Below are 18,458 nucleotides of genomic sequence, written 5' to 3' on the forward strand. Positions count from 1 at the left end.
ATTGCTGGTGGAACTTCTCCAGTGTTCTGAGGTGTAGGTTGTCCAAGTCTCCAAAGCCTTTAGGAGCACGGGGATCACTGCTGCCCGGTAAACCAGAACTGAGTCTCGGGTTTGACATCCTGGTCCTCAAATACTCTGTTCATCATTCGGTGAAGGCTGAGCTGGAACATTAGAGGTGATGATGAATTTTGTGGTCCATGTCTGCCTTCATCAAGAGGAGGCTCCCAAGATACAGAAATTGGTCCATATTTCGAGGGTTCACCACTGTTCTTCAGCGACAGAGGGGGGAATGGGGTGGGGGTGCTGGTAGATAGTAAAACCCACAAGATAATGTGGGGAGATCCAACAACTCATGAACACCCACATGTGTGGTGTCCTCAGCGCTATCAAGACAATCTATGACCCAAGCCTCAAGGGCCAACCACCCCAAGAGCCAAGTATGGAGAGAGCTCATCAAGGACAGAGAGTCAGCCAGTGCTCACTGGAGAGAATATTCTGAAGAGCTCCTCAACCAAAACACTGCCTTCCACTTGAATGTCCTCAACTCCACTCCTCAATAACCCGTCTGGCTTAGCCTCAGTGCTGCCACATCCAGCGCGAAAATGAAAAAACATTTGACAGCTGAAAACAACAAGACTTCTAGAGCAGATGGATTCCCTGCTGAAATTCTGAAACACGGTGATGGTACACTCCTGGCACGGCTGTACAACCTCATATCCCTCATCAGCGAAGAGGAGTCCATGTCAGGGAATCTCTGGGACACTGCAATTGTGACTATATTCAGGAAAGGAGATAAGTCTATTTGCAGTAATTACAGAAAAGTCTCTCTGCTGCCTTCCACAGGGAAGATCATTGCAAGGATCCTTCTCAATCACCTTCTCTTAATGGCCAACGAGCTCCTTCCACATTCACAGTGTGCTTTTCTCCCATCGAAAGGCACCACAAACATGATCCTTACTGTGTGGCAAACCCAAGAAAATTGTAAGGAACAGCACCAACTGCTGTACTTGACCTTTTTTGTCCTCACAAAAGCCTTTTACACAATCAAACTGTGACGCTTTATCCTGTATCCCCCTCAAATTTGGCTGTCCTCAGAAATTTGCCACCATCTTCTGCCTACTCCACAATGACATGAAAGCTGTGAACCTCATCACCAGAACCACCACAGACTGTATCTCAGTGAAGACCGGGATCAGACAAGGCTGTGTTATTGCAGCAACCCTCTTCTCCATTTTCCTCTCTGCATTTCACTGAGCAAATTACCCATGGGCGTGGAGATAATCTACAGAGCAGACGGGAAATTTACACCACCTTCAAAACAAAATCAGAATTAGTCCAAGCTCAGACATTGAGCTCCCGTGTGCCGATACCAGATTTCTATGTTAAATCCATCCAACTGCCTTGATTCCATGACCGTTAATATTCTCTTGCCTCACAAGTGTCTGGCCATGTGTTATTTATTTTCAATTGTCTGAGTCTCAACAGAATTCCAGATTTCCACTATATTTTCTGTGAAGTGATTTCTGACATTGTTACTGAACAGTCGAGTCTCAGTTACACAAATAAATATAAAAACAAAAAAATTGCGGATGCTGGAAATCCAAAACAAAAACAGAATTACCTGCAAAAACTCAGCAGGTCTGGCAGCATCGGCGGAGAAGAAAAGAGTTGACGTTTCGAGTCCTCATGACCCTTCGGCAGAACGTTCTGTCGAAGGGTCATGAGGACTCGAAACGTCAACTCTTTTCTTCTCCGCCGATGCTGCCAGACCTGCTGAGTTTTTCCAGGTAATTCTGTTTTTGTTTTACACAAATAAATATCACTGATTTGTGCATTTAAATGGTAACAATTATTTTACGCTTACCTAATTACACAACAAAATTTTAAAAAACATAATTTTACTAAAATACTGTGGATGCTGTAAATCTGAAATAAAAACAGAAATTTCTGGAAATCCTCAACAGGTTTGGCAGCTTCTGTGAAGACTGAGAAACAGATTTAACATTTCCAATCCAATATGATTCTTCTTCAGAACTGAGTATTTCCAGCATTCTGATTTCATTTTAAACACATAATTGATGTAAACTTTATTGTCCTTACAGGTATCTGGATGTAAATCTGATTTCAGACCTTCCTCTGAACAGTTCCAGCTCATCGTCCTTCACTAAAGACCCGGATGGAAAATCCTCAGCACAAGATGGCGGCTGCCGGTTGCCCGGGTAACCCGGGCCTATCTCCGGGGAGGAAGCCCCGTCCTCATTCTCCCCTTCCCTTACGAAGATGGCCGCCCATGCGCCTGGCTTCCTGAACAAGACCCAGCTTCCTCTCCCAACATGGCGGCATCCGCTGTGTCTGCTCCCAGTGCGCAGGTGCAGTGTGGGTGCGCGCTCTGAGCATGCCCAGTGTTAGTCATGGTCACAGAGTGAGGAGGAGCGGACGGTTCGGGAGGCGGGAGGAGATTGTGAGCACAGGGTAGGAATGGAAACCGCGGCTGGACTGGGAACTGGATCAACTTCTGGGGTAGGCCCCAGGCCCCAGGCCCCGTGTTTACCCCGCGGTGACAGGCCCGGGGGGAGGGAGCGATGGAGTCAACGGCTGGACGGGGAGGATTTGGAAACACTTTGTGTATCCGCAAACCCTGAGGAATAATTGTCAGCTCCTGGTTTGCAGCTGCGGGGCTTCTCCCTCCCGGGAACAGGCCCAGGTTAACGGCCGCCATCCTGGGTCAGCGAGTGGAGGATGGTTCACATCAGAGGATGGGGGAGGGGGGACAATAAATAAGAGGTTACACTTTGGGCTCAAATCAATGAGGAATCTGATCTGTGGGAAGGAAGGAAACCCTGGGAGTTGGGCGGGGAGGATTCAGAAACACCCGCTGGAGGCCCCAAACCCCCAGTAAGACTCATTGGTTTTATTCAGAGATAAAAACAAAAAAACTGCGGATGCTGGAAATCCAAAACAAAAACAGAATTACCTGGAAAAACTCAGCAGGTCTGGCAGCATCGGCGGAGAAGAAAAGAGTTGATGTTTCGAGTCCTCATGACCCTTCAACAGAACTGATTTTTCTTTAGAAGGAGAGGGAAATATAAGCTGGTTTAAGGTTGGGGGGTGGGGTGTGGAGAAGTTGGGGGGTGGTGGTGTTGTTGTAGGGACAAGCAAGCAGTGATAGGAGCAGATTATCAAAAGATGTCACAGACAAAAGAACTGAAGAACACAGAGGTGTTGAAGGTGGTGTTATTATCTAAACGAATGTGCTAATTAAGAATGGATGGTAGGGCACAGACCAAGGGCCGTCCAAGGGCCCAAACACTCCTTTCAAGTGAAGCAGCATTTCACTTGCATTTCCCCCAACTTAGTCTACTGTATTCATTGGTCCCAATGCGGTCTCCTCTACATTGGAGAGACCAAACGTAAACTGGGCGACTGCTTTGCAGAACACCTGCGGTCCATCCACAAGAATGACCCAAACCTCCCTGTCGCTTGCCATTTTAACACTCCACCCTGCTCTCTTGCCCACATGTCTGTCCTTGGCCTGCTGCATTGTTCCAGTGAAGCCCAATGCAAACTGGAGGAACAGCACCTCATCTTCCGACTAGGGACTTTACAGCCTTCCGGACTGAATATTGAATTCAACAACTTTAGATCTTGAACTCCCTCCTCCATCCCCACCCCCTTTCTGTTTCTTCCCCCTTCCTTTTGTTTTTCCAATAATTTATATAGATTTTTCTTTTCCCACCTATTTCCATTATTTTTAAATCTTTTATGCTCCCCCACCACCACTAGAGCTATACCCTTGAGTGCCCTACCATCCATTCTTAATTAGTACATTCGTTTAGATAATATCACCAACTTCAACACCTCTGTGTTCTTTTGTTCTTTTGTCTGTGACATCTTTTGATGATCTGCTCCTATCACTGCTTGCTTGTCCCTACAACAACGCCCCCCCACTTCTCTCCCCCTCCTTAAACCAGCTTATATTTCACCCCTCTCCTTGTAAAGAAAAATCAGTTCTGTTGAAGGGTCATGAGGACTCGAAACATCAACACTTTTCTTCTCCGCCGATGCTGCCAGACCTGCTGTGTTTTTCCAGGTAATTTTGTTTTTGTCATTGGTTTTATTGTCAGTCTGCAGACAGGAGCTGGAGAACTGAACCCAGGCAGAGGAGAGGGAGGGAGAAAACTGGGAGTGGCGGAAAGAAATGGTGCAGATGTTGAGATGAGTTTGGATTTCAGCCCAGGGAGCAGGGAGTGTGTGTGGGACAGAGATTCACAGCTTTGGGAACAAGAGAGGAAAAAATGTTCCATATAAACTAGAATTGTCTGTTCTATATTTCTGACCTGGACTGACAGTGATAACTTTTATAAACACCTTTTACAGGATATTAGAAAGTGAGGATTTGCAGACAGAAATCTCAAACCAAATGTCACGTCAAAATCTGGCAGAGTCACTTGATTCATCAGGATCTGAATATCATTGGCCTTTGAATCTAGGAGGAGAAACGTTTGTCTGTTCTGTCTCCTTCTGAACTTTTGAAATATCAGTGTGACTGGTAAAGAACCGACAACCCAAGTGAGAGTATTCCAGTGAACTGACTGCAGAAAGTGCCTTGACCTGTTTTAAAGGCTGAAAAAACATCACACCATTCACAGCAGGGCCAAACTGTGCATGTCTTTTGTGTGTGGACAAGGCCTCAATTGATCATCACACCTGGAGAGACAGATGGACACCTGCACCATGAAGAAACCATGGAAATGTGGGGAGTGCAGGAAGGGATTCAGAACCCCATCTCAACTGGAAATTCATCATCGCGTTCACTCCGGGGAGAGGCCATTCACCTGTTCTGAATGCGGGAAGGTATTCACTCAGCTATCCCACTTGCTGAGGCACCAGCAAGTTCACACTGGAGAGAAGCCAATTACCTGCTCCAAGTGTGGGAAGGAATTCAGTGATTTATCCAACCTGCTGCGACACCAGCATGTTCACACTGGGGAGAGGCCATTCACCTGCTCCCTGTGTGGGAATGGATTCAGTGATTATTCTGCCCTGCAGAAGCACCAGCGAGTTCACACCAGGGAGAGGCCGTTCACCTGCTCTGAATGTGGGAAGGAATTCACTCAGTCATGCAACCTCCTACGTCACCAGCGAGTTCACACCGGGGACAGGCCGTTCACCTGCATTGTCTGTCAGAAGGGATTCAGTGATTCATCCACCCTACGAAAACACCAGCGAGTTCATACTGGAGAGAGGCCATTCACCTGCTCTGACTGTAGGAAGGGATTCACTCAGCTATGCAGCCTGCTGAGACATCAGCGAGTTCACACTGGGGAAAGACCATTCATCTGCCCTGAGTGTGGGAATGGATTCACTCAGCTATCCAGTCTGCTGAGACACCAGCGACTTCACAAACAATTACAGGGGTTGGATTCTGCTGTTATTGCTGCTGTTAATCACACCCAGGACTGAACCATGTTCATTCTGCAGTTGGAGTGGGAGGATCGGAGGATGTCTTTCTGCTGGACTGGCCGGTCTCACGATTTTGCTTTCAGTGGGCCGATGCTGTTTGAGCCTGGAAGTATACAGTTCCACAGAAACGATCCACAAAAGCTGATGAAGTACATATATTTTATCCTGAATAGTAAATAGTGTTTGCCTATCGCTAGAGATAGATTTAAAATAAATATATTTGTCTTTGTTCCATTGAGTCTACAGTTCAGAGCCAGGCCAGCTGGCTCAATTAGTCTGTGTCAGTATTTATGTTCCACATGATCCTCCACCCACCCCACTTCATCTCCCCCATCAGCATATCCTTCTATTCCTTTTTCCCTCATGTATGTATGTAGCTTCCCCTTAAATGTATTCATGCTGTTCACCTCAACCACTCGCTGTAGTAGCAAGTTCCACACTCTCACCACTCGCTGAGTAAAGAGGTTTCTCATGAATCTATTGAATCCCTTCATAATCTTAAACACTTTTATCAGGTCACCCTTTGGTCTTCTCTTACCTAGAGAAAAGTGCCTCAGCCTTTCCTGAGGGTTAAATGCTCTCAGTTCTTGTGAATCTTTGTTGCATCTTCTTTGGTGCTTCTGCTTTCTTTGCCTAAATGGAGATCACTAATATTGACAGCCCTCCCAGTGTAGTCTAACCATGGTTCTAAACAAGTTGAGCATAGCCTCCCTGCTTTTCAATTCTCTAGAAAGGAACCCTATATATGGCCCCACCCTGTAGGAAAGATGTGACATCCTTAGCAAGGTTGCTGCAGGGATTGACAAGAGGGACTTCAGTTCATTGAAATTATTTTCTTTAGATCTTAGAGTTATTAAGGCAGAGGAGGAGGCTATTCAACCCATGAGTCCAGGCCAGGGTTCAGTAGAGCAAACAAGTCTATTCTTAGTTTTTATTCCTTCACAGGACCTGGGTGTTGCTGGCTGGGTATTGCCCATTCCTAATTGCCCTTGAGAAGGTGGTGGTGAGCCGCCTTCATGAACCACTGCAGTCCCTGTGGCGTAGGTACACCCACAGTGTTGCTTGGGAGGGAGTTCCAGGATTTTGACCCAGCAACGTTGAAGGAACGGTGATATATTTCCAAGTCAGGATAGTGTGTGGCTTGAGGGGAACTTGCAGGTGGTGGTGTTCCCATTTAAACACATCGGTCATGGTCAAAAGGAGTAAAATTAAAGTAAAAGGGATAAAAATTTGGATTGTACAATTAAGGGCTTGGGAGAAATAATACTTGGGAAGAACTGTCCACAAGTTGGATGGGGGTAAAGAGAGAGCTGGAGAACCCTGTACATCCATGCATGACCTGTTGCTTGAAGCGTACATCCTTATGTATTAGTAACTTAGAATTCATAGTGTCCCTCAGAAGAGGAAAAAATTGAGTAGATGTTACCCTAGTCAGGGCCAGAACAGAACTGGAAAATAACAGAGTGAAATTGAATGAGGGGTCGGAGAGAGAGAGTTCTCCTCCTCTCAAGATGTAGGAATCCTGGGGGATCCTTACTTTGGGTTTTCTTGCTAATTAGTGAACGTTAAATTAAATTCTATAACTGGCAGTACATTTTTTAATTTTATTGTTATACTTCTGGTTTTATTCCTGTTGTGATTATGCTCTGTGAAAGGCTGGTTGCCAGGTGACAGGATGGAAAATTATGTTTCGGGTCTTCATTGACCCAATGTTTTATTGATCTGAAAGGTGTAAAAGGGGTCAAACCTCAGCAGAAATCTAGCAGAGCTGAGAACAAATGACTTGCTATGTGGGAACAGGGGAGATAATCAGCTCCTGGAGGACAGAGAAAAGAAGAGTACCATGAATTATAGATGACACCTGGGTATCAAATCCACCATGTTTTCACTGCTTGGCATGGGAATGCTGACCCCCTGTACCAGGGACGGAGTGTGTGGGGGCCAGTTGTTTGAGAGTTTGACGAGGCTTGGATGGGTACAGATGGTTCAATGACAGGTTTTGTAATTGGTCCATTCAAATGTTAGGTAGGCAATGATTGGATGAAATCAGTCTCCATAGACTTTGCAATGTATAAAAGTATCAGAAGGGATTCCCCGAGCACAGAGATTTGTAGAGGTTTTACACATTACGTTGACTGGTGCAATGGCATCTGGGGCAGACCAGGGAGCATTGACATGGAGATGGTGCTTCTACCCAGAATGTAATGGTAATGCTGCTGCATTTTGATACCGCTGCTCAGGCATTAGCAAGTGTCAGGTCTTATTTATATTGAATAAAATCTAACCACTGTCACCAATAAGGGTTATCACTGTGAATCATTTCAGAGTTGGGGAAAAGGGAATAAAGGATTATTTAATTCCCTGAACTCCATATTCTAACATCACTGTATCAATAACAAAATCTCATCTCCTTCCTATGGCTCATTTGCCAATTACCTAAGAGCGACTCACTTTCTGTTAAAAGAGTCTGCTAAACCCTCTCATTTGCTTTCCCTAAAGTTCTTAAATGTATTCATGAAAAGTTCAGCAAAATCAAATATTTTTATTGTTTAAAGTTTATTAATGAAAGAAAACATGGTAAAAAAAGAAACATTTCTTGAGGACCAAAGGCAGACAGAGTAAAAGGATATGCAAAATAGTCATTTGGTAATATTGCTGAAAAAAGACATGTCTAAGCTTTTCATCTTGCACTCATCAGGGACACCCGCAAGAACACCAATATAAGGGAGAAAATAACAGTTTATACTGTATGTGCTGAGAGTGCTAATTGGTTGGCAAGTGGCATTGCCATGGAGAATGCACCACTGATGGTGACTGACAGTTAACTGCCAAGTATTGTTTGAAATTTAAACCAGGCAGCTTGACCCTGATTGGTCAAAGCATTTCCCTGAGGAATGAATCAGTGAATGGCTGTCACTTATTTTCTTTAGCTGAAATAGGTGCAATGTTTGCACATATTCTTCCTGTCTGCAAAGAACAGGGCCCTACGCATTAATATGTAGCTTCCAGTGCATCCTAACACACTACATTGCAAGCCTGACTGACAATCTTAAATTGGTTGCCAGCGTAATTCTTAGCACATTGAGGATTATTTAGCCAATGTTGTTCAATTGCAGAATCACATCTAATGTGGAACATTGTTGTTTTGAGTTTTGAAGGTGCGGGCTGGTTGGGTACAGCCTGTACCCTGCTCATTGTGAACAGAGGCTGGGACATGCTGTTTGATATGATCCACCAGTCTTTAGGATGTACGGCCTACATACCTAGCATCACACTGGCACTGAAATTCATATACCACATTACATTGTCTTTTTGGTTTGACGGCAGTATCCTGTTAGTGGTGAATACCACTTATGTTGCTACTGCATAGTAGCAGCATGAATCAGCTAGCTTCACCAGTTGCTCAAATTTTTGAGATACCTTGCCCTTGCAGGGTAACCTGAGGTAGACTGGGCACCTTTCAGGATTGAAAGTGATGGCCTTAGGCCCATTCATGAGTTTGTGTGATATACAGCGCAAGATGATCTGACCAGGGTAGCCATTATCCTGAAGGATGCCTTTGATGTGTCCTATATCGGCATCAAGCTTGAATGGTTGGCAAATGACTCGGGCCCTATTTATAATGTTATCAATCAGAACAATCTTATAGCATGTGGGATTATAAGAATCCCAACATGTATATTGAGAAGTGAGACCACACCCAACCAGCCCATGCTTGCAAAACTCAAAAAGAAGTACCCAATATTAGTTGTGATTCAGTGATTGGACAACACTTGCTAAATAACCCTCGATGTGCTAAGAATTACGCTGACAACCAATTTAAGATTGTCATTCCAGGTTACAATGTAGTGCATATGCAGGTACTGGAAGCTACATTTATTAATACAGGGTCCTGATCATTGCAGACAGAAAGAACATGCACACACATTGCGTCTGTTTTAGCTAAACAAAATAAGTGACAGCCATTTGCTGACTCATTCCTCAGGGCAAGGCCTTGACCAATCAGGGTCAAGCAGCCTGGTATAAATTTCAAACAATGCGTGGCAGTTAACTGTCAGTCACCAATAATGTTGCATTCTCAATGGCAACGTCACTTGCCTACCAATCAGCACTCTCTTCACATATAGTATAAATTGTTGTTTTCCTCCTTACATTGGTTTTCTTGTGAGTGTCCTGATGATTGCAAGATGAAAAGCTTAAACATGTCTCTTTTTTCAGCAACGTGTAAAATGTTCTGGACCCAAATGGTTTCTCTTTGGCTCCTCTGTACCCTGTTCCCATGACTCCCCACTTTGGACAAAAGGAAACTGAAACACAGGGGTCGCGTCACCATCAGCCCCACTCAACCCCATCCTCCCCAATTGGTTGGAGGCTGATTTCCATATTAGTCCTCCAGAACCTTCCTGTCTCTTTTAGTTTGACACTCATGGCAGATTCCCAACTGGGGCACAGGCCCCATTATTCTCAGCTAAATTCAGCTCTCAGATCTGTCGCCTGGCTGCCTTTGACATAAGCAATAGAGACAGAAAAGTGCTGGAGGCTCAAATGGGAAGTCGAAACTTGTGGTTCTAAACCAACATTCGAATATTTGTCTATCAGATACTTGTTTTTAATATGGGGTTTTTTAAGGTTTAGATTTAGGTGCTGGAGGCAAAGGGTATGTTTCCCTTTCTAATTTTGTATTGTCCATAGTATCAGCCGTGGCTCAGTGGATCGCTCTCTCACCTCTGAGTCAGAAAGTCATTGTGGGAAGGTCCCAGTCCAAGAGCCTGAGGACAAACTCATGTCCAACATTTCAAGTGCCAGTACTGAGGGAGTGCTGCACTGTTGGCACTGCTGTCTTTTGGATGAGATGTTAATGCAAGTGCCAGTCTGCTGCCTTGGGCAGACTTAGAAGTTCCCATGGCCACTATTTCGAAGAAGAGCAGGGGAGGTTAATCCCGGTATCATGGCCAATATTAATCAATCAACATCACTAAAAACAGATCATCTGGTCATTATAGCATTGTATTTTGTGGGATCTTGCTGTGTGTAAATTGGCTGCTGAATTTCCTACATTGCGACAGTGACTACACTCCAAAAGTATAATTCATTGGCTGTATAGGGCTTTGGGATGTATTGTGGCCATGAAAGATGCTATATAAATGCAAGATTTAAATTTGAAATTTCTATTATCTGATCTTGTGGTCTGTAAGTTAATTGATTTCAGCCACCCCCAACTTGCTATTTAATAAATTTGCTTTCCTTCGGACAAGACTTTCACCAATTAAGGCAAAGACAGAATTCTCTGGGTAGTTAGTGTAAAACATTTATTGAAAGAAAAGTGTTTCCTTAAAAACATTAAGTAATTGACTTTTACAACTTCATATGTGTGATCAGCCCACAGAAGTGTAACCCTCCCAGGCTCCTTCTTCAACAGTAATTCTTGTGGATTTCGGCCTCGGGATCTGGTTCCTTCTTTGTCAGTAATTTCCTTGGAACTCGGCCTTGGGAATCTTCAGTACTTGGATAGCAAGGAAGACCATTGGAACCTCTACTTTTATCCCCAAAGTGACCATTAACTCATGTCAGAGTGGGGCCTGTCGTAGCATGACAATTGGTCAGTTTGGTTACTAGATCAATTTAACTGGATTCCCAATTACTTACATTATCTTAACTCATTATCTCAGACAGGAGAACAATAGAACAACAGTCATACTGTCCCTTCATCTGATTCTATATAATTATATTCATAAAGTTCAATTTTGAGGCTAAGCAGATTTTGAAGATCTCTCTTGCCGCTACATTTATCTTCATATACACATTATTCACATACACACAGCAATTAAGGTTTTTCATCTTTACAGCAAATAAAACTCACCTTTTTGTTATAACTACTGATTCATTATTCATTCACTAATTGTAACTCAAGGCTCATTACTTAATCATCCGTTGTTGACTAGTAGTTAATTAATACAGTAATCTTTAATTAATATATTTTGTTAATACAAGATAGTCTGGTTCAAAAAGACAGTTTGTGGAAGACAATAGCTTTGCTTCTTACTAATCTTGATCAGATTGAACAATGAGCCTTATCCTTGAGCTGCACTTTGGCAGAATATGTCCTGTTGCTTATCAAAATTAGAAAAGAATTTCTTTGCTTAATTTCTGCTAGCTCTGCAGTTTCTTTTTGGAATGAACATTTTGGTTTATATAGTGTTAAGTTTCAAAATAAAGACCCGACTTTTTCAATATAATTATCTATTACTGATTCATTAATCAAGGTCATTACTGAATAGTTATGTTTCATGACTAGATTTTAATACAAATTCAATCTATATTCAATAAAGAAAAGTTACAGAATGTGAAAAGGCAGAAAGGTGCCACATGTAAGAGGATAAAATGTCTTCCTTGACCTTGTTGGTTATAACAGTGAATACAAAATGAAAGTGATTGATTTTTAACACTGAATTTGATTACTCAGAGCTACCTGAAGTTTCCGATAACAGCAATTAAACTTCAGAAGTACTTCGTTGGTTGAAAGATGCTTCAGGACACCTGTGGTATAAAAATGCATTTTTTTTTCTAATTATCCACAAATTTGGATATATTACACTCGGTCCCCACAACAAAGTCATTAATAAAGATTGAGCCTTAACTTTGTTTCCAACCATGTCTCTGACACCATTTTGAATACTCTGTGAAACACCAAACACACTAAATCCTGAATTATTTGTTTTAAAACACAGTGAGTTGTTGTGATTTGGAATGACATGCCTGAAAACTGTAAGAAGCAGATTTGATTCTATCTTTTAAAAAGGAATTAGACAGATTCTTGAAATGAAAAGAAAATTGCAGGGCTATGCTATTAATTGGATATCTGGCTTGAGCATAATTGGGTGAATGGCCTCATTCTGTGCTCTAGGAGTCTTGTGTACATTCAAAGCAAGTGGTAATGACCTTGAACCCACTTCCTGTGAGGATGGTAGAAGCAGAGGTGTTGGAATGATTTCGAAAGGAAATTGGATGGGCACTTGAGGAAAATAAAACTACAGGGATATGGGGATAGAACAGGGTAATGAGACTGACTTGTTTGCTCTACAGTGAGTCAGTGTGGACTTGATGGGCCAAAAGGCCATCTTCCCTACCCTAATGACCCTATGATCTAAAGAAAGAAACTTCAGCTGCTGCAGTTCTCCAACGAACTGAAGTCCCTCATCCCTGGTGTCATTCTCTTAAATCCTCTCTCCAGCCTCTTGAAGAACTTGACGTCTTTTCTTCAATATGGGGCCCACATTGGTCCCTCTCCAGAGGGATAGAGTTGAAAAGCAGGGAGGTTATGTTCAACTTGTTCAGAACCATGGTTAGACTACACTGGGAAGACTGTCAATATTTGTGGTCTCTATTTAGAAAAGGGAAATAGAGGCACTGGAGAAGGGCCACAAAGATTCACAAGAACAATACCAGAACTGACAGCATTTAACCCTCAGGAAAGGCTGGGGCATTTTTCTAATTTCTAGAGAAGACTGAAGGGTGACCTGATGGAAGTCTTTAAGATTATGAAGGGGTTCAATGATCCAATAGGGATTTCATGAGAAACATCTTTGCCCAGCGAATGATGAGAATGTGGAAATCACTACTACAGCGAGTGGTTGAGGTGAATAGCATGAATACATTTAAGGGAAACTAGATACATACATGAGGAAGAAAGGAATAGAAGGATCTGCTGACGGGGGAGATGAAGAGGGGTGGGTGGAGGATCATGTGGAACATAAATACTGACAAAGGTGAACTGAGCCGACTGGCCTGGCCCTGTGCTGTAGACTCAATGGAACAGAGACAAATGTATTTATTTGAGATCTACCTGTGGTGGTAGGAAAAACATTACTTACAATCCAAGATAAAACAAATGTACTTTATCAGCTTTTGTGCATCTTTTCAGTGGAAATGTGCACTCCCAGGCTCAAAGAGCATCAGCCCAATGGAGGGAAAGCTGTGAGACATGGAAAGAAGATTGGCTAACTAATAAAAGACAGAGTTGGGATAATGGGGGCATTTTCAGGTTGGCAAACTGTAACTAGTGGAGTGCCACAGGGATCAGTGCTGGGACCACAATCATTTACAATATATTTTAAAGGACTTGGATGAGGGAAGTGCATGCACCATCACCAAGTTTGCGGATGACACAAAAATAGGTGGGAAGGCAAGTGGTGAGGATGACACAAAGAGTCTACAGAGGGATTTGACAGGTAAAGTGAGTGGGTAAAAACTTGGCAGATGGAATATATTGTGGGAAAATATGTCAGGTTATGCTCTTTGGCAGGAAGAATAGAGGAGCTGAATATTATTTAAATGGAGAAAGACTGCAGAAAGCTGCAGCACAGAGGGATTTGGGGGTTCTCCTGCATGAATCACGAAAAGCTAGCAAACAAGTTCAGCAGGTAATAGGGAAGGCAAATGGAACGTTGGCCTTTATTTCAAAGGGAATGGAATATAAAAATAGGGAAGTCTTGCTAAAACTATACAATGCACTTGTTGGACCACGTTTGGAATATTGAGGACAGTTTTGGTCCGCCTATCTAAAGGGCGCTGGAGGCAGTTCAGAGAAGTTCACGAGGTTGATCCTGGGTATAGAGGGATTTTCTTATGAGGAGAGTTTGAGTAAGTTGGGCCTGTACTCACTCAAGAATAAGCGGTGGCCTTATTGAAACCTATAAGATTCTTAGAGGACTTGACAGGGTAGATGCTGAGAGGTTTTTTCCCCTTACAGGAGAGTCTAGGACCAGAGGGCATAATCTCAGAGTAAGGGGTCGCCCATTTAAGATGGAGACGAGGAGGAATTTCTTCTCTCAGAGGATAGTGAATCTGTGGAATTCTTTACCGCAGGGGGCTGTAGAGGTTGGGTCGTTAAGTATATTCAAAGCTGAGATAGACAGAGTTTTCATCAGTAAGGGAATCAAGGGTTATGGGGAAAAGATAGGAAATTGGAGTTCAGGATTATCAGATCAGTCGTGATCTCATAGAATAGAACAGTAGACTCAATGGGCCGAATGGCCTATTTCTGCTCCTACATCTTATGGTCATATGGTGACCGGCCTGTCCAGCAGAATGAAACCCTCCGACCCTCCCACTTCACTAACTGTAAGAATGAACATGGTTCAATCCTGGATTGGATTAACAGCAGCAATAACAGCAGAATCCAATTTCTGTAATCACTCGTGAACTTGCTGGTGTGTCAGCAGGTTTGAAGAATGAGTGAATCCCTTCCCAAAGTCAGAGTAGGTGAATGGCCTCTCCCTGCTGTGAACTCGCTGGTGTTTCCGTAGGGTGGATGAATCACTGAATTGTTTCCCACATTCAGAGCAGGTGAAAGGTCTCTCCCCAGTGTGAACTCGCTGGTGAGCCCACAAGGTGGATGAATGAGCAAATCCCTTCCCACATTCAGAGCAGGTGAATGGTCTCTCCCCAGTGTGAACTCGCTGGTGTGTCACTAAGTTGAATGAATGACTGAATCTCTTCCCACACTCAGAGCAGGTGAATGGTCTCTCCCCAGTGTGAACTCGCTTGTGCTTCTGCAGTGCAGATGAATCAATGAAGCCCTTTCCACACTCGGAGCAGGTGAATGGCCTCTCCCCTGTGTGTATTTGCTGGTGTAACAGGAGGTGGGATGACTGAGTGAATCCCTTCCCACATGTGGAACAGGTGAACGGCCTCTCTCCAGTGTGACAGCGTCTGTGAATCTCCAGCTTAGAAGGGAATCCGAATCCCTTCCCACACTCAGAGCAGGTGAACGGTCTCTCTCCAGTGTGAATTCGCTCATGTGCCACGAGGTGGGATGAATTAATAAATCTCTTCCCACACTCAGAGCAGGTGAATGGCCTCTCCCCAGTGTGAACTCGTTGGTGTGTCAGCAAGTTGGATGAATGAGTGAATCTCTTCCCACACTTGGAGCAGGAGAATGGTTTCTCCCCAGTGTGAACTCGCTGGTGTGAGTGCAGGTTGGATGACTTAGTGAATCGCTTCCCACAGTCAGAGCAGGTGAACGGTCTCTCCCCATTGTGAACTCGCTCATGCTTCCGCAGTGCAGATGAATCAATGAATCCCTTCCCACACTTGGAGCAGGTGAACGGTCTCTCCCCGGTGTGACTACGTCGATGAATCTCCAGCTCTGATGGGGATCTGAGTCCCTTCCCACAGTCCCCACATTTCCATGGTTTCTCCATGATGCAGGTGTCCTTGTGCCTCTCCAGGCTTGACGATCAGTTGAAGCCTTGTCTAGACACAGGCCACACGTGCAGCCTCTCCTCACTGTGAATTGTGTGATATTTTTTCAACTGGGTAACTAGTTAAAGTTCTTTCCACAGTCAGTGCACCAGGACCTCTCACTCGGCTCTGTGTGTCTTGATGTTCTACCAGTCACACTGATGTTTAAAACCTTTTGAAGCAGACAATACAGACAAACATTTCTCTTTCTAGATTCAAAGGCCAATGATATTCTGGTCCTCATAAACTAAGTGATTTTGTCAGATCTTCATGTGACGTTTGATTTGAGATTTCTGTCTGAAAATCCTCTCCTTCTAATATCCTGCAAAAGGAGTTTACAAAAGTCATTACTGTCAGTACAGGATAGAACTTCAGAACAGGCAATTCTTGTTTCTATGAAACATTCATTCTTCTCCCATTCAAAAGTCATCCCAGACACCTACTCTCCATTCCCACTTTGCCGTACTTAATATACGGCTTCCCAATGCTCCTGAAGAAGCGATTCATGCTGAGATCATTGGTCAGGGCTTCATGTCCTGGAGACAGGGACCTGAAAATGTTTATGTTTGTCTATGTACATATAACTGACTAAAAATGTGTTAATCAGTACTGTATTTTTTAATTAGAGAGACAGTGGGAGGCTAGACAGCCAGTGTTCATCACCTGAAACTCACTGTCTATGAGAGTGGTGGAAGCAGGAATGAATGGTTTGAAAGTGAAATTGGTTAGGCACTTGAAGGAAATTAACTTACATGGGAATGGGGACATAGAGGGGGAATGGGGATTGCTCTACAGAGATTCAGCATGGACTCAAGTTTCCAAATAGATTCCTTCTGTGCTGTCCTGCCTCTAGGACTATAAATATATACAGTACTATATTTTAAAAAGTAGAAATAATAATAAATGTGCTATATTACAGTATCAATAATTTATATAAAATGTCTACTATATAACAACACAAGGCATATCTACGTCCTATATTAATTTCCTGTCCCTTAAATGTCAGCCATCTCCTGGGAAAGCCACCCCTTTAATTGTGAGCATGAGGAAAGAAGCCATTATTTTATCCATATAATAAATATGTCAAGCTGAAGGAACAAAGGATGTCAGTGTCTTTAAGAGAGAGAGAGAGAGAGAGAGACCTGGGCCAACCTTTCCAGAGTCAATGTCCTCCCTGGATTCACTTCCTTTCCCTTCAGTTCCTGCAAGTCAACAATTTAAACCCAGAATTAGAAAAGAAATGCAATGGGAAAGAAAATAAAATGTTTTACTCACAGATGTTGGGCACAGGAGGAACATTTGGTGTGTGTGAAGCTAAATCTTTATTCAGAGAGAGTGGAGCAGCAGCAGCAGCAGAACACCTGAAGGAAAGAGAAAAAGTTTATTGTTAAGGTGTCTGATGTGACAAAGAATAAAGTGAATCTGGGGACAAGGATGGCTTTGAGATAGTGCGATTCGGTGCTGCTGGAGAGAGGGGTCGAGTGTGTACGTATGGTGGCACATGAGTGAGAACAGATCTCCGAGGAACATTGTATGTCCTGGAGATACCTATAATCCTGGGTGGATTCAAAACACGAGGGATGGAAATTCAGTTGGAATCCACATGGGGGGTAAGTCGGACATGGAGACAATCGCTGAGGAAGGAAATATGGCTGTGAAAGCGGGTTTTAGGAAACACCTTACCAAATCCCAGGGGGGAAATGGAAAGCAATGAAGGTGAACATGGTGAAAGAGTCAAACAGAAATCCCGTGGGAGAGAAGAGCAATACTTCCTCAAGGTAGGCATTCCTGGAAAAGTAGTGGCAGTGAATTAAACTGTAAAATAAACGTAAAATAACGTGGATGCTGGAAATCTGAAATAAAAACAAAAAATGCTGGAAAACCTCAGCAAATCTGGCAGCATCCGTGGAGACAAAAACAGAGTTAACGTTTCAAGTCCATGTGCTCTGAAGAAGTCAAACAGATTCGAAAGGTTAATTGTTTCCCTCTACACAGATGCTGCCAGACCTGCTGAGTTTTTCCCAGCATTTTCTGTTTTTATTTCAGATTTCTAGCATCCGCAGTATTTTGCTTCTACTATAACAGCAACAGTTTTATTCGGCAGTAAAGAGCAGATTAACAAGCTCATTGTCTCAACCCACATTCACGGCGTTGGCAGCAAACGCCGCCTTTCTCTTCGAGTCACCGGGACCCTTAGGCCCCGCCCACTCTCTGGTGCGTCATCAAGATGGCCGCGTAAGCCCTCCACTGCCCGCTGGACCAAGATGGCGGCCGCTAAGCTGGTGCTGGACCGGGAAAAATGTCCTGGAACTGCGAATACGGGACCTGCAGCGTCTTATTCCTGGCTTGCGGCCTGCACTGATCGTTTATGAAGCCTCCGCTTCCTCCTCACCCCGACTTCTGGCTCCATTCCTCAGTCTGCCCCATCGACACTCACCCACTGAGAAACGCCTCTCCCGCACTCGCTCAGCTCTGATCAAATTGATAATGCGCATGCTCCAGCTAAAGTACAGCACTGCGCCTGCGCACCGCCTCCTATAATATGAATAGGGCACTTTCACATCCGCAGGGAATGTTGGGTAACAGAAGTGCCATTTGAACTTTAAAGCGGGAATAGAACGTAATTGGAACCCAATTGCGATAAATTATTTTTTTTAAATCACACATATATCCTGCTGAATAGATGCTGTGCCATTCTTTATTTCTTTAAGTGATTTAAACCATTGTTCACTGAGCTTTTGAAGATTTTCCGA

General features: G+C 43.6%; 2 protein-coding genes across 3 annotated transcripts; one reads left to right on the plus strand and one right to left on the minus strand.

Annotated features, from left to right (window-relative positions):
- Window positions 1–2,387: 2,387 nt before the first annotated feature.
- LOC121270576 (gastrula zinc finger protein XlCGF8.2DB-like) lies at window positions 2,388–6,504 on the plus strand. 2 transcript variants are annotated; one of them, XM_041175948.1, is made up of 2 exons: window positions 2,388–2,472; window positions 4,378–6,504. In XM_041175948.1, exon 2 carries the CDS (start codon window positions 4,720–4,722, stop codon window positions 5,461–5,463), a length of 744 nt encoding a protein of 247 aa, XP_041031882.1. In that variant the 5' UTR covers window positions 2,388–2,472; window positions 4,378–4,719; the 3' UTR covers window positions 5,464–6,504. The 2 variants fall into 2 exon arrangements, with proteins under 2 accessions (XP_041031882.1, XP_041031881.1); XM_041175947.1 differs by having other exon boundaries at window positions 2,426–2,520.
- A 7,829-nt stretch (window positions 6,505–14,333) lies between these two features.
- LOC121270573 (zinc finger protein 256-like) lies at window positions 14,334–18,158 on the minus strand. Its single transcript, XM_041175942.1, has 4 exons — window positions 17,847–18,158; window positions 16,981–17,066; window positions 16,848–16,907; window positions 14,334–16,027 (listed from the first exon to the last, which is right to left on the minus strand). The coding sequence occupies exon 4, from the start codon at window positions 15,663–15,665 to the stop codon at window positions 14,655–14,657; it is 1,011 nt and encodes a 336-aa protein (XP_041031876.1). The 5' UTR covers window positions 15,666–16,027; window positions 16,848–16,907; window positions 16,981–17,066; window positions 17,847–18,158; the 3' UTR covers window positions 14,334–14,654.
- Between the last annotated feature and the right edge of the window lie 300 nt (window positions 18,159–18,458).

This window comes from Carcharodon carcharias, chromosome 27 (assembly GCF_017639515.1).
Source record: "Carcharodon carcharias isolate sCarCar2 chromosome 27, sCarCar2.pri, whole genome shotgun sequence".
Classification (NCBI taxonomy): Eukaryota; Metazoa; Chordata; class Chondrichthyes; order Lamniformes; family Lamnidae; genus Carcharodon; species Carcharodon carcharias.